Source organism: Mobula hypostoma, chromosome 6 (genome assembly GCF_963921235.1).
Source record: "Mobula hypostoma chromosome 6, sMobHyp1.1, whole genome shotgun sequence".
Classification (NCBI taxonomy): domain Eukaryota; kingdom Metazoa; phylum Chordata; class Chondrichthyes; order Myliobatiformes; family Myliobatidae; genus Mobula; species Mobula hypostoma.
Window position 1 is genome coordinate 31,757,069 of NC_086102.1, and position 14,869 is coordinate 31,771,937.

At 41.9% G+C, this 14,869-nt stretch overlaps 1 protein-coding gene across 1 annotated transcript in view; it reads left to right on the plus strand.

Annotated features, from left to right (window-relative positions):
• The first annotated feature begins 10,698 nt into the window (after window positions 1–10,698).
• pou1f1 (POU class 1 homeobox 1) overlaps window positions 10,699–14,869 on the plus strand; it is a 63,577-nt gene continuing 59,406 nt past the window's right edge. Inside the window, exons 1-2 of the mRNA XM_063050174.1 lie at window positions 10,699–10,996; window positions 11,120–11,368. Of these exons, the coding sequence (XP_062906244.1) occupies window positions 10,699–10,996; window positions 11,120–11,368 (547 nt within the window). The remainder of the gene's footprint in view (window positions 10,997–11,119; window positions 11,369–14,869) is intronic.

The window sequence follows — 14,869 nt, forward strand, 5'->3', positions numbered from 1 at the left end:
TCCTACATTGACTGAATGGGATGAACAATTTCTTTCTGTGACACAAGGAATTATGGGAAAAGTAGATACCCAAGCATCTGCGATAGTTGTCAGATTCTATGTTCACACATTTCCATCCTGGTATGGAATAAATATCTCATCAATAGATTGGCAGAAAGAATTTTATTTGGTACAAGAAACACTGAAGCACAAACACTTCATACATCTGCAGCAACTCATATTATAATCAAGCAACATCTAATTCATAACATTACAGAAAGAGATTTTATTACTCATACAGTGTATGCTTAGTACAAAATAATACCTTTTTAATTGAAGTGAATTAGTTAAAAACAACTTGCCTTCACTCAAGGTTAATATCCAGAAATTAGGAGATTTGAATGTAGAGCTTTCTTCTATTGTAACAACAATAGACTGTTAATTACATCAGTCTCATCTCTATTGCTATGTCAATGCCTTCATAAAAAATACTAATGTAGTATGCACTCATAAAAATGTAATAAAAGACACCATTGTAATTGCCTTTCATACAAATAGTGTCAATGCATTATGGTTGTAATGAAAATTTTCGCTTTACCTTGAGGAATGTTGTAATTTGCCACTCTTCCAGCTCCTGCAGAATTCACATTAACCTCTGAATTGTGCCTTATTCATCATGGGAGTGGAATAAGCACCACACAGGCCCAACATTACTGCATTTGGCATTTTGAATTGGTTTTTCTATGACTTCTGCACCACTCTTTCCTGTTCACTTCAAAAACGTGTGCACATTGTCCTGTCGAATAAATGTCAATGGCACTGAAGCTTTTATTTATGCAAAATAATTATACAAAAGCAGGAAATGTTTATTTGCACAAAATATTAGCTATTTCAATGACAATATAAAGCCCATAATCAATATTGTTTTCCCAGAATCGTTGTTGAAATGTTATTTCAGCAATTAAAGAATTTTGAAGACAAGTGATTCTGCAGGTGCAGGAAATCTTGACCAACACACAAAATGCTGGAGGAACGCATAAAATCGAGCGGTTTTTATGGGGTTGATAAAACTGCCAATATTTTGGGCCAAGACCCTTCATCAGGACTCCTTGACCTGAAATGTTTCCCTCTATATAGAAGTTGTTTGACTTGCTGAGTTCCTGCAGCATTTTGTGTGTGTGCTTTTAAAATTTCTCCCTTGGTTCCTAAGATACTTCAAAGAGAGAAACAAAACCTTGGTAAATAAGATTGGAAAGTCTGTTGTAAACTTCAGTAGGACCTTAAAAATAGGTGTGAGTTCTCAAGACCGACAAGGTCATATTAGGTTTTGACATTGGTCTCCAATGAGAATCAAGCTTGCATGGCCTGGAATTAGTACCTACTACAATCAAAAATTATGTACTTGGAAACTTTAGTTAAAATCAGAGCCAAGTAGGTTCTGTTTCTCCTTCAGTTTCTGAGCAAACAATGTCATCTCTCATGACTATCTCTCTATATTGTTATCAAGCAAAATAAAAAGCAGCTGCCTGAAGCCCATCTTAAATCATTTTCAGACTGACGGTGGTTTCTGTTGTGAAAAATGCCGCCAGCTATTGATTAAACTTATTGTATTCCAAAATGTTCTGCAGGGTTTTACACTTGAACATTTCTCATTTGGCCCTGGGTGTTAAAGATGACTGGCTTTCATTCCAACTTGTGGGATCTGAGGTGACTAACAAAGCCAATGAGAGGAAACAGGTTCTTCCATATTTGCGGCAGGAGGGTCCTGAACAGATGAGTGGAATGTTGGGTTGTGAGGTGATGTGCTCCTTCTTCCTTTTACATAGGGCCTCCATATAGACCTGGCCTGACATTTTCAATAACATCTTAGAACTCCTCTGAAGTGAGTGGTCGGGACCTAGGGCTTCTCAGGAATCAGCAAAGGTCTTACATTGTTTTTTTTTTGAGTGCTGTACAGTAAGTAGAAAAGACACTGGGGATCTAGGATGTTGTTGAACAGAGTAAACTGTTTCTTGTCCAAGCAGAGAAAAGAATTTTTAATGAAAACCAGTCAAGTCCTGAAACAAAAAGTGCGAGTTAGAATAAGATCAATATGAAACAGACACTGAAAGAGATGAAAGATTTATAATAGACAGTCTGAAAAAATACCATAAGACCATAAGACCATAAGACAAAGGAGCAGAAGTAGGCCATTCGGCCCATCGAGTCTGCTCCGCCATTTTATCATGAGCTGATCCATTCTCCCATTTAGTCCCACTGCCCCGCCTTCTCACCATAACCTTTGACGCCCTGGCTACTCAGATACCTATCAATCTCTGCCTTAAATACACCCATTGACTTGGCCTCCACTGCCGCCCGTGGCAACAAATTCCATAGATTCACCACCCTCTGGCTAAAAAAATTTCTTCGCATCTCTGTTCTGAATGGGCGTCCTTCAATCCTTAAGTCATGCCCTCTCATACCAGACTCCCCCATCATGGAAAACAACTTTGCCACATCCACCTTGTCCATGCCTTTCAACATTTGAAATGTTTCTATGAGGTCCCACCTCATTCTTCTAAACTCCAAGGAATACAGTCCAAGAGCGGACAAACATTCCTCGTATGTTAACTCTCTTATTCCCAGAATCATTCTAGTGAATTTTCTCTGTACCCTCTCCAATGTCAGCACATCCTTTCTTAAATAAGGAGACCAAAACTGCCCACAGTACTCCAAGTGAGGTCTTACCAGCACCTTATCGAGCCTCAACATCACATCCCTGCTCCTATACTCCATTCCTCTAGAAACGAATGCCAACATTGCATTCGCCTTCTTCACTATCGACTCAACCTGGAGGTTAACCTTAAGGGTATCCTGCACGAGGACTCCCAAGTCCCGTTGCATCTCAGCACTTTGAATTCTTTCCTCATTTAAATAAAAGTCTGCCCATTTATTTCTTCTGCCAAAGTGCATAACCATACACTTTCAAACATTGTATTTCATTTGCCATTTCTTTGCCCATTCTTCCAATCTATCCAAGTCTCTCTGTAGAACTGTTTCCTCAGCTCTACCAGCCCCTCCACCTATCTTCGTATCATTAGCAAACTTAGCCACAAAGCCATCTATTCCATAATCCAAATCATTGATGTACAATGTAAAAAGAAGAGGCCCCTACACAGACCCCTGTGGAACACCACTGGTAACCGGCAGCCAACCAGAATAGGATCCCTTTATTCCCACTCTCTGTTTCCTGCCAATCAGCCAACGTCCTATCCATGTATGTAACTTTCCCATAATTCCATGGGCTCTTATCTTGTTAAGTAGCCTCATGTGTGGCACCTTGTCAAAGGCCTTCTGAAAATCCAAATATACAACATCCACTGCATCTCCCTTGTCTAGCCTACTTGTAATTTCCTCAAAAAATTGTAACAGATTTGTCAGGCAGGATTTTCCTTTAAGGAATCCATGCTGAGTTCTGCCTATCTTGTCATATGCCTCCAGGTACTCTGTAACCTCATCCTTGACAATCGACTCCAACAACTTCCCAACCACCGATGTCAAGCTAACAAGTCTATAATTTCCTTTTTGCTTCCTTGCCCCCTTCTTAAATAGCGGAGTGACATTTGCAATCTTCCAGTCCTCTGGAACCATGCCAGAATCTATCAACTTTTGAAAGATCATCGCTAATGCCTCCACAATCTCCAAAGCTACTTCCTTCAGAACACGAGGGTGCATTCCACCTGGTCCGGGAGATTTATCTACCTTTAGACTATTCAGCTTCCTGAGTACTTTCTCTGTCGTAATTGTGACTGCACACACTTCTCTTCCCTGCCACCCTTGAGTGTCCGGTATACTGCTGATGTCTGCCTCAGTGAAGACTGATGAAAAATACTCGTTCAGTTCCTCTGCCATCTCCTTATCTCCCATTACAATTTCTCCAGCATCATATTCTATCGGTCCAATATCTACTCTCACCTGTCTTTTACTCTTTATATACTTGAAAAAGCTTTTAGTATCCTCTTTGATATTATTTGCTAGCTTCCTTTCATAGTTCATCTTTTCCCTCCTAATAACCTTCTTAGTTCCCTCTTGTAAGCTTTTAAAAACTTCCCAGTCCTCTGTCTTCCCACTAATTTTTGCTTCCTAGTATGCCGTCTCCTTTGCTTTAACTTTGGCTTTGACTTCCCTTGTCAGCCACGGTTGCATCCTTTTTCCATTCGAAAATTTCTTCTTTTTTGGAATATACCTGTCTTGCACCTTCCTCACTTCTCGCATAAACTCCAGCCACTGCTGCTCTGCTGTCCTTCCCACTAGTGTCGCTTTCCAGTCAACTTTGGCCAGTTCCTCTCTCATGCCACTATAATTTCTTTTACTCCACTAAAATACGGACACATCGGATTCTGGCTTCTCTTTTTCAAATTTCACAGTGAACTCAGTCATGTTATGATCACTGTCTCCTAAGGGATCCTTCACCTCAATCTCTCTAATCACCTCTGGTTCATTACACAATACCCAATCCAGTACAGCCGATCCCCTAGTGGGCTCAACAACAAGCTGTTCTAAAAAGTCATCTCGCAGACATTCTACAAATTCTCTCTCTTGAGATCCAGTGCTGATGTGATTTTCCCATCCACTCGCATGTTAAAATCCCCCAAAATTATCATAACACTGGCCTTCTGACAAGCCTTTCCTATTTCCTGTTGTAATTTGTAGTCCACATCACTGCAGCTATTTGGAGGCCTGTATATAACTGCCATCAGGGTCCTTTTACCCCTGCGATTTCTTAGCTCAACCCATAAAGATTCTGCACCTTCTGATCCAATGTCACCTCTTTCTAATAATTTGATATCATTTCTTACCAATAAAGCCACGCCACCCCCTCTGCCTACCTTCCCATCCTTCCGATACACCGTGTATCCTTGGTCGTTCAGCTCCCTGAGACATGCATCCTTTAGCCAGGTCTCAGTGATGGCCACAATATCATACCTGCCAATCTGTAGCTATACGACAAGATCATCCACTTTATTCCTTAAGCTGCATGCATTTAAGTAAAACACCTTAAGTCCAGTATTTGGAACTTTTTGCTTTGATTGCACTGCAACTCATCCCAATGGCTACAAATTTGCCCCATCACCTGCCTGTCTTTCCTGACATCTTTACTGCTCACTGTCTTAGATTTATTTCTGTTTTCCCCTTCCTCCGCTCTACATTCCGGTTCCCATCCCCCAGAAAACGAAGATATTTTGAAAATGTTTCATTCTTTTTTAAATCTCCAGCAAGTACTAAAATCTGAAAGAATGATATATCACATTTTTGAAAATTAATTTTCAGTGCCAAGGTGTTCTTGATGGTAAATAATATTTACTACATTGGAACAAATAAGCTTCTTGTTTTATTCTTATGTCAAAACTACCTACATCATATATTTTATAACTTCATGCTTTCCAAGCATTTCAATGATAAGGCATACATATATCACAGCTTTTGATGAAGAAGGAACAATTCACGCAGCAACCTCCTATTTTCATTATGCACAGAGGGGCACTAAGCAACAGTGTACAATTGCACCATCAGATTCATTCCTACTTCTGTGGAAAATCTGATTTTTCCAACGTAATCAAATTTTAAGGATAGGATTGAACTCCATACTATGTTGGTCATCTTTGAAATTTATTGGCTGACTCAGTCCAGGTCCCAAATCCAACAAACAGTTTTTACCGAGTAATTCATCCTCAGCTAATTGCATTAAATGTACTGTATAGTTATGCTTTTTACAGCATGTTTTTCTCAGTATTCATAATTCCTTCAGTTGAAGTCAATGCAGGAATTATGGAGCCTGGGGTATGATGCACTAATGCTACTGATTAGTTCAACATGTTTAGCACTGTCCGCCATAAAATTTCAGGCAAAAATACTTGCTTCTTATACACTGTTTTCCTTTAATTTCATTTTTCCAGGCTTCAGTTGGTCGAGGTCAATCTACAGGCAGGTAGTCACCCCGGAACCACAAGAGACAGAGAAGTGGGTAACAGTCAGGAAAGGGAAGGGCAGGAGGCAGATGCTAGAGAGTACCCCAGTGGCTGTCCCCCTTAACAATAAGTACTCCTGCTTGAGTACTGTTGGGGGGGAAGGCCTACCTGGGGGAAAGCAACAGTGGTTGTGCCTCTGGCACAGAGTCTGGCCCTGTGGCTCAGAAGGTAGAGAAATGAAGAGGAAGGCCGCAGTGACAGGGGACTCTATAGTTAGGGGGTCAGACAGCGATTCTGTGGACGCAGGAAAGGAACGCGGATGGTAGTTTGCCTCCCAGGTGCCGGGGTCTGGGATGTTTCTGATCGCGTCCATGATATCTTGAAATGGGAAGAACAGCCAGAGGTCGTGGTACATATTGGTACCAATGACGTAGGTAGGAAAAGGGAGGAGGTCCTGAAAAAAGACTACAGGGAGTTAGGAAAGAAGTTGAGAAGCAGGAACTCAAAGGTAGTAATCTCGGGATTACTGCCTGTGCCACGTGACAGTGAGTATAGGAATAGAATGACGTAGAGGATAAATGCGTGGCTGAGGGATTGGAGCAGGAGGCAGGGATTCAGATTTCATAGAAACATAGAAACATAGAAAATAGGTGCAGGAGTAGGCCATTCGGCCCTTCGAGCCTGCACCGCCATTTATTATGATCATGGCTGATCATCCAACCCCGCCCCAGCCTTCCCTCCATACCCCCTGATCCCCATAGCCACAAGGGCCATATCTAACTCCCTCTTAAATATAGCCAATGAACTGGCCTCAACAGTTTGCTGTGGCAGAGAATTCCACAGATTCACCACTCTCTGTGTGAAGAAGTTTTTCCTAATCTCGGTCCTAAAAGGCTTCCCCTCTATCCTCAAACTGTGACCCCTCGTTCTGGACTTCCCCAACATCGGGAACAATCTTCCTGCATCTAGCCTGTCCAATCCCTTTAGGATCTTATACGTTTCAATCAGATCCCCCCTCAATCTTCTAAATTCCAATGAGTACAAGCCCAGTTCATCCAGTCTTTCTTCATATGAAAGTTTCTGGATCATTGGAACCTCTTCTCGGGCAGGTGTGACCTGTACAAAAAGGATAGGTTGTACTTGAATCCGAGGGGGACCAATATCCTGGTGGGAAGGATTACTAAGGCTATTGGGGGGAGTTTAAACTAGAAATGCTGGGGGGTGGGATCCGAACTGAAGTGACGGAGGAAAGGGAGGTTGGCTCACAAATAGAGAAAATTTGGAGACAGTATGAAAGGGAGGATAGACAGGTCATAGAGAAGGGACGCACTCAGTCGGATGGTTTGAGATGTGTCTATTTTAATGCAAAGAATATCATGAATAAAGCAGATGAACAGAGCGTGGATCAGCACTTGGAGCTATGATGCTGTGGCCATTACAGAGACTTGGATGGTGCAGGGGCAGGAACAGCTTCTTCAAGTGCCAGGCTTTAGTTTAGTTGTTTCAGAAAGGATAGGGAGGAAGGCAAAAGAGGTGGGGTGTGGCACTGTTGATCAGAGATAGTGCCAAGGCTGTAGAAAAGGAGGAAGTCCTGGAGGGACTGTCTACGGAGTGGGTGGATGTTAGGAACAGGAAGGGGTCAATAACCTTACTGGATGTTTTTTATAGACCACCCAATTGTAACAGGGACATCAAGGAGTAGATAGGGAGACAGATTCTGGAAAGGAGTAATAATAACAGGGTTGCTGTGGTGGGAGATTTTAATTTCCCAAATATTGATTAGCATCTCTCTAGAGTGAGGGGTTTAGATGGGGTGGAATTTGTTAGGTGTGTTCAGGAAGGTTTCTTAACACAATATGTAGATAAGCCTACAAGAGGAGAGGCTGTACTTGATCTGGTACTGGGAAATGAACCTGGTCAGGTGTCAGGTATCTCTAACATTTTGGAGATAGTGATCACAATTCTATCTCCTTTATTATAGCATTGGAGAGGGATAGGAACAGACATGTTAGGGAAACGTTTAATTACAGTAAGAGGAACTATGAGACTATAAGGCAGGAACTTGGAAACATAAATTGAAAACAGATATTCTCAGGGAAACGTACCGAAGAAATGTGGCAAATGTTCAGGGGATATTTACGTGGGATTCTGAGTAGGTACGCTCTAATGAGATATGAGACAATGAGACAAAATCTGTGGTGCACAAAGGCTGTTGTAAATCAAGTCAAGGAGAAAAGAAGAGCTTACGACAGGTTCAAAAAACTAGGTAATGATATGAATCTAGAAGATTATAAGGCTAGCAGGAAGGAGCTTAAGAATGTAGGACAGCTAGAAGAGGCCATGTGAAGGCCTTGGCGGACTGGATTAAGGAAAACCCCAAGGCATTCTACAAGTATGTGAAGAGCAAGAGGACAAGATGTGAGAGAATAGGACCAATAAAGTGTGACAATGGAAAAGTGTGTATGGAACCAGAGGAAATAGCAGAGGTACTTAATGAATACTTTGCTTCAGTATTCACTACGGAAAAGGATCTTGGCGATTGTAGGGATGACTTGCAGTGGACTGAAAAGCTTGAGCATGTAAACATTAAGGAAGAGGATGCGCTGGAGCTTTTGAAAAGCATCAAGTTGGATAAGTCACCGGAACTGGACGGGATGTAACCCAGGCTACTATAGGAAGCGAGGGAGAAGATTGCTGTGTTACGTATCCACAGTTTCTTTTTCCTGGGAAACCATAGTTTCATTTACTGTGGGCATCACATGTCCCCAGTTTCGTTTTACTGGGAGTCCACAGTTTTGTTTCTGTGAGCATTACCTTATGACGTATGCCGACGGTGTAAAAGTGATGTGGGCATTTTGCTGAGAAGGAGTTGAAGGAAAGAGAGAGAGAGTGAAGATCGTAGGCTTTCAGCTATCCGGGAACAGCTCACGATTGAGAAGGGTAAAGTCTAATGCTTACCCAAACCCAAAGGATTGGGTTAATCAGCGGCACACTGTGCATTGTGGAGACGAGTCTGTCCTTTGTATGATCCATGGGTGTGGATTTCATGACAGTCACTCTGTGATATCGCTCTTCGTGGACTTCAGAACAGTATTTCTCGGCTGGGATCTTTGGTAACCATTTCTTCGTTCGCTAGCCGTGGAATCTTTGGAATTCTTCGTGATCGAATCCACAAGTCTCTCCTCTCACCTATTTTGTGAATTACTGGGACTCTCTGAACTGCCACTTTAAGAGTGTGCTTGAGTAAGATTTGTTAAGAACAGGTTCTAAGTTTGACTGTAAGGGAGCTATAGACGCATAACACTGTTAACTTCTGTTTAAGAAAGTAGTTTATTTAATTTTCTGTATTTTTGAGTAAATGTAAATAAATATAGTGGTTTTAATATTAAAACCCGACTCAATTTGTCATCTCTTGCTGCTATATTACAAAATCACAACAAATTGGGGGCTTGTCCACGAAATGAACAAAATTGGAGCTTATTGATTGATTGATTATCAATATGATTGGCTACTACACTTTTGATTAACTTGTGTGGGGAAACCAGCAGCAATGGATATTGGGACATTTCTGGCATTGCCAGACCCTAAGGCATTAGGAGATGGCAGCAAGGACGGCTTGTTGGCCATTACTAAGGAGCTGGGACTTACTGCGGTAAAACGGGATATGGAAAAGGTACAGATTCAGAGGAGAATAGCTAAGCACTATATTTCTTTGAGGAAGTTTGAAGAGGGGATGGTAGAAAGGTTTCCCGAAAGCAAACCCAGTGATCTTGAGCTCCAGTACAAGTTGGAAAAATTAAAGATGGAGGCTGAGGATAGGTGAAGACTGCAACAGTTCGAGTTTGAGTTACGACAAAAACAGCTTGAGGCTGAGGAAGCAGAAAAACAGAGGCAGTTTGCAGCTGAAGAAGCAGGAAAACAGAGGGAGAAAGCAGCAAGATAAAGGATGTTTGAATTAGAGAAGATAGAGAAGTTGCAGCAAAGGGTCTAGTGTTTGATTCTGGTGATAAGTTTGTTGCCAGTCGGGGAGTTAAATTGGTCCCTCCATTTGATGAAACTGAGGTTGATAAATACTTTCAGCATTTTGAGAAAGTGGCTCACAGCCTCAATTGGCCAGAAGGAAGCTGGCCTCTCTTGTTAGAGTATATTTAAGAGTAAGGCTCAACAGGCTTATTCTGCCTAACAATTGAAGATGCAGCTAAGTATGAGATTGTGAAACGGGCTGTACTTAAAGCCTATGAACTGGTTCCAGAAGCCTATAGGCAAAGGTTTAGGAATTTGAAGAAACCTGTGAACCAGACTCATGTGGAATTTGCTTATGAGAAATCTGTGTGTTTTGAAAGATGGTGCACATCTGAAATTTGGATGATAATTTTGAGAAACTAAAAGGGTTAATTTTCTTTGAAGAATTTAAAAGGTGCATCAACAATGACATAAAGACATATTTGGATGAGAAGGATGCTGCCACTTTACAAGAGTCTGCTAAATTAGCAGATGAGTTTGCCTTAACCCACAAGTTTAAGTTTACCCCGAGTAAGACCTTCCAAAAGAGTAGCATGGATAGTCAGGGTAAACCAGAAATCAAATCTGGGTCTCGTGACAAAGGTAAGGATGAAGGGAAGCAATTAAAGGAGAAGGCCTCTGGTCCTACTTGGCGCTATTGTAGGAAACCTGGTCATGTTATGGCTAACTGTTTCCTTCTGAAAAAGAAGAAGGAAAAGGAGGCAGTTCCAGATGCCTGTGTTCAAAATGATGAAACACCGGTGAACCGATGGGGTTCTGGACATCTAGGAAAGAACTCCGTCATTTTACGTCAGATGGGTTTGTTTCAGTAAAGGAAGGGTCAACCCTGGTAGCGGTGAAAATTCTCCGAGATACTGCAGCTTCTCAGTCACTTATGTTAGACAGTGTTCTAAAGATTGGTGATGAGACTGACACTGCTGAGGTAAATCCTATTCGAGGTATTGGGTGCGGCATTGTTCCTGTACCTCTGCACAAGGTAATTTTGAAGTCAGAGTTAGTTTCAGGACTTGTTAAAATAGTACTACGGCCCAGTTTACCGGTGGAAGGTATTTCTTTGTTGTTAGGGAATGACCTAGCAGGTGGTAAAGTTGTTCCTGCAGTGCAGCTGACAACTAAGCCAATCAATGATGATTCAAAGATAAACCCTAACATTTAACCCTCATGTGCAGTAACTACAGCTATAGCCAAAAAGCTTACCAATGCAGGTGGTCCTGTGCAGCCTGATTCGGCTACTTATGATAGCTCAAACAGGGAATCAGATTTTGACGACTTGTCAGGGACTTTTCTGCCTTCATTGTTTCACCAGGATCCAGGTATTAAATCTGATAATAAAGATTTATCTCTGTCTAGGAAGGAGTTTATAGCAGAACAGAGCAGAGACCCTGAGATTGAAGCTTTAAGAGAAAAAGCTGTCTCAGGTGAGGAGATTGATAAAGTGCCAGCAGGGTTTTATTTCAAAGATGGCGTGTTAATGAGGAAGTGGAGACCAGCTGATGTTCCTGCAAGTGAGGAATGGGCACGTGTTCACCAGGTTGTAGTTCCTAAAGCCTATAGGAATGAGATTTTAACTTTGGCCCATAGTAAACCCTTGGGAGGCCATCAAGGTGTGAAGAAAACTGTGAACAAAGTTTTAAAACAATGCTTCTGGCCTAGTCTGAGGAAAGATGTTGCAACATTTTGCAGGACTAGTCACACTTGTCAGGTTGTGGGTAAACCTAATCAGGTCACCCCAGTGGCCCCACTGCAGCCTATTCCTGCATTTGGTGAACCCTTTTCTAAAGTTATTGTGGATTGTGCTGGCCCATTGCCAAAGACTAAAACTGGTCATCAGTATTTGCTAACTATCATGTGTACAGTTTGGCACCAGCCACATTGCAGGAGTTGCCAGTCAACATTGAACTCAATGTACTGTAGGACTCCAGCTCCAGATTTTTCCTTGGGGTTTATTCTCAAAACCTTTCCCATAAATGGGTGTATCCGCAAGACAGTAGAGGTTTAAGATCATTTACTCAGAGCAACTAGTTTAAATGAGCCAGCAACCCACCTTTACCCCTTCTCCTGTCTGTAGAAATGGCTCTTTTGGGTTTAGTAACTATCCCATATGTGAAGGCTAGGAGATGGACTTAATTGTCAGAGGCTACTGAGCTGCAAGCCATTGGGAGCACTTACTTGGTAGTGGGAGCTTATCCCCATTACAACCCCCTCCACCAGCTATGACAATCACCCTTTTATTGTTACTACAATAAAGCCTCATTTGTGCACAAATCTGTAAGCAGCTTTTCAATTCCATTTTAGTTTTATTTTGTGTCTATTCCTAAATGATCGGTGATGCACACCTCTGTATTTAACTCCCTTAGTCTTTACACCCTTTCTATGTGAACTTAAAATTTTCCCCTTGAGAGGAACCGAAACTTAATTCATTGATCAGAGGGAGAATATATGCCCGTGGATTTACCAGAGGTTGGAAATGTTTCCGGAAAATTACGGCTCATAATCAGTTTAAAGGGATCAGAGGGCCATTGATATTCCAATAACCTGATGTTAATTTAGAATTTTTTTTATAGAAACAAACTTAATTAATACCCCCTCAAGAACTAGAATGAGAAAATTAACATAATCTTTTGAAAAGAAAGCAGCTAAACCCCCTTCAGGATCAGACTTCCACAATGAACAAAGGGAAGTTTCATGCTACTGCTGTAAAATAGATCACATAACAGTGTTTTTCACAGTGTTATAATGTTACCATATTCACCACTGTCACTCTGCCAGTGCCCTTGCAATTGCCTATCGGTCAGTCAATGTTGCTCATAAGACAGTGAAAGCCAAAGTTGGGGTTTCTCAGCCCTGAGTTACTTATGGTGAAAATTGTGCATCATCCGATGTTCTCGCAACATCAGATATGCTTAGTGATATAAATTGACATGTTAAAGCCAACATAGTCTCTTTGACACAAACCGGTGCTTAAAATTCCAGAGATAATCTCGAATGGTGCAATGTTAGCCATATGATGTTCTCCTCTTATCTGCAACCTGTGGCACCATTCTGGAAGCTTTCTGGAAAACCAAATATAAGACCATAAGATGTAGGAGCAAATTTAGGCCATTTGGCCCATCAAGTCTGTCTGCCATTTCATCATGGCTGATCCAATTTTCCTCTCAGCCCTGTTCTTTTGCCCTATATCCCTTCAAGCCCTGACCAATCAAGAATGGAGTAGACATGCTCCATCTACTAGTTCTCCTTTATCCACCATTTATTAGATTCTCAAAGAGCTTTAGCAAATTGACCAAGCACAATTTCACTTTTATAAAATAAGATTGATTCTGCATAAATGTCCTGCTAATAATAATGGATTCCAGAATTTTCTCAATGGCAGATGATAGGCTAACTGAGTTAGTGACTCAGCAAGTACGGAACCCATCTCTGCACTAATCCCACAATACATAGTGCTGTGTGGCTGTACTTGAGACAGCCCTGCTGTATCTGCACTTACAGTAGACTGAGCAGCATTAGGCTTCCTACTTTCCTTTCTAGCTGTTCAACCACCACCTGGCCAGATTGGAGTTCTTTGATTTTGAAAAGGAAAAAGGTAGGGCTATAGAGGAGGAAAGTGAGTGATATTTGCTTACACCACCTCTATTATATACGTAAGAGCAACTGGGATGAGACGAAAGTGTCACAAGAGTTTCTGCAGGTGCTAGAAATCTTGAGCAACACACACACAATGCTGGAGGAACTCAGCAACACAAGTAGTATCTACAAAGAGGAATAAACAGTCGATGTTTCAGGCTGAGCACTTTCATTGGGACTGTCAAGGAAGGAGCCAGAAGCCAGAATAAGATGGTGGGGGAAGGGGAGGAGTACAAGCTGGCAAGTGATAGGTGAGACCAGGTGCTGGGGATATCACCTGCCAGCTTCTCAGGTTATTCCCTATCACCCACTCACTTCCCTTCCTCCTACCTTCTTATTCTGGCTTCTCTCCCTTCCTTTCCAGTCCTGATGCAGGCTCTCCATCCAAAACGTCAGCTGTTTATTCCTCTCCATAGAAGATGCCTGACCTTCAGATTTCTTCCAGCATTTTCTGTAAGACGAAAGTGTGATGTGAGTGGGATTATGAATGGGCATAAGGCCACCTTCAGTGAACTCACTCATGTTTCTTGCCACAGACTCTGTCATAGACACCCTTATTCTGGGTAACGCTCTCCGCTCAGGTGGAAAAATATAACCATATTGGCACACACTGTTCCACTCATTGATGGTTGCACCCTATCGTGCTCTCCAAAGCAAAGGAAATATTTTAATGAATACTGCACAGTATGTTGGGGAGATTTGGTCAGCGTGATTCAGTTGTGCAGGCTTTAAAGTCCAAGTCTTGACTATTTTGAGAGGCATAGAACACCACAGCACAGAAAAAGGAGCTTTTGCCCATCTAGTCTGTGCCAAACCATTAACCTGCCTAGTCCCGGTGATCTACCCCTGGACTATAGCCCTCCCATTCATGTACCGGCCAATATTTCTTTTAAATGTTGAAATTGACCCACATCCACCATTTGCGCTGGCAGTTCATTCCACACTCCCACCAACCCTTCAAGTGAAGATGTTTGCCTTAAATATTTCACCTTTCACCCTTAACCCATGCCCTCTAGCTGTAGTCTCAACCAACCTCAGTGGAAAAAGCCTGCTGCATTTACCCTATGACACAACCTTGTGTTTCTTAAAACAGTCTGCAGTCTCTCTATAAAGTTGCTCCACTATATCCCACGGACTGTTGAGTCGTCTATAATATAATCCCATTAACATGGTCATACCTTTTTTATTCCTTTCCTGACTGAGCACTCCCTTGATATTTTCCTTGACTCCATCACGGCTAGAACAATGGAACCCTGGATCACTGAGCTGCCAGTCCTGACTCACCCCACACC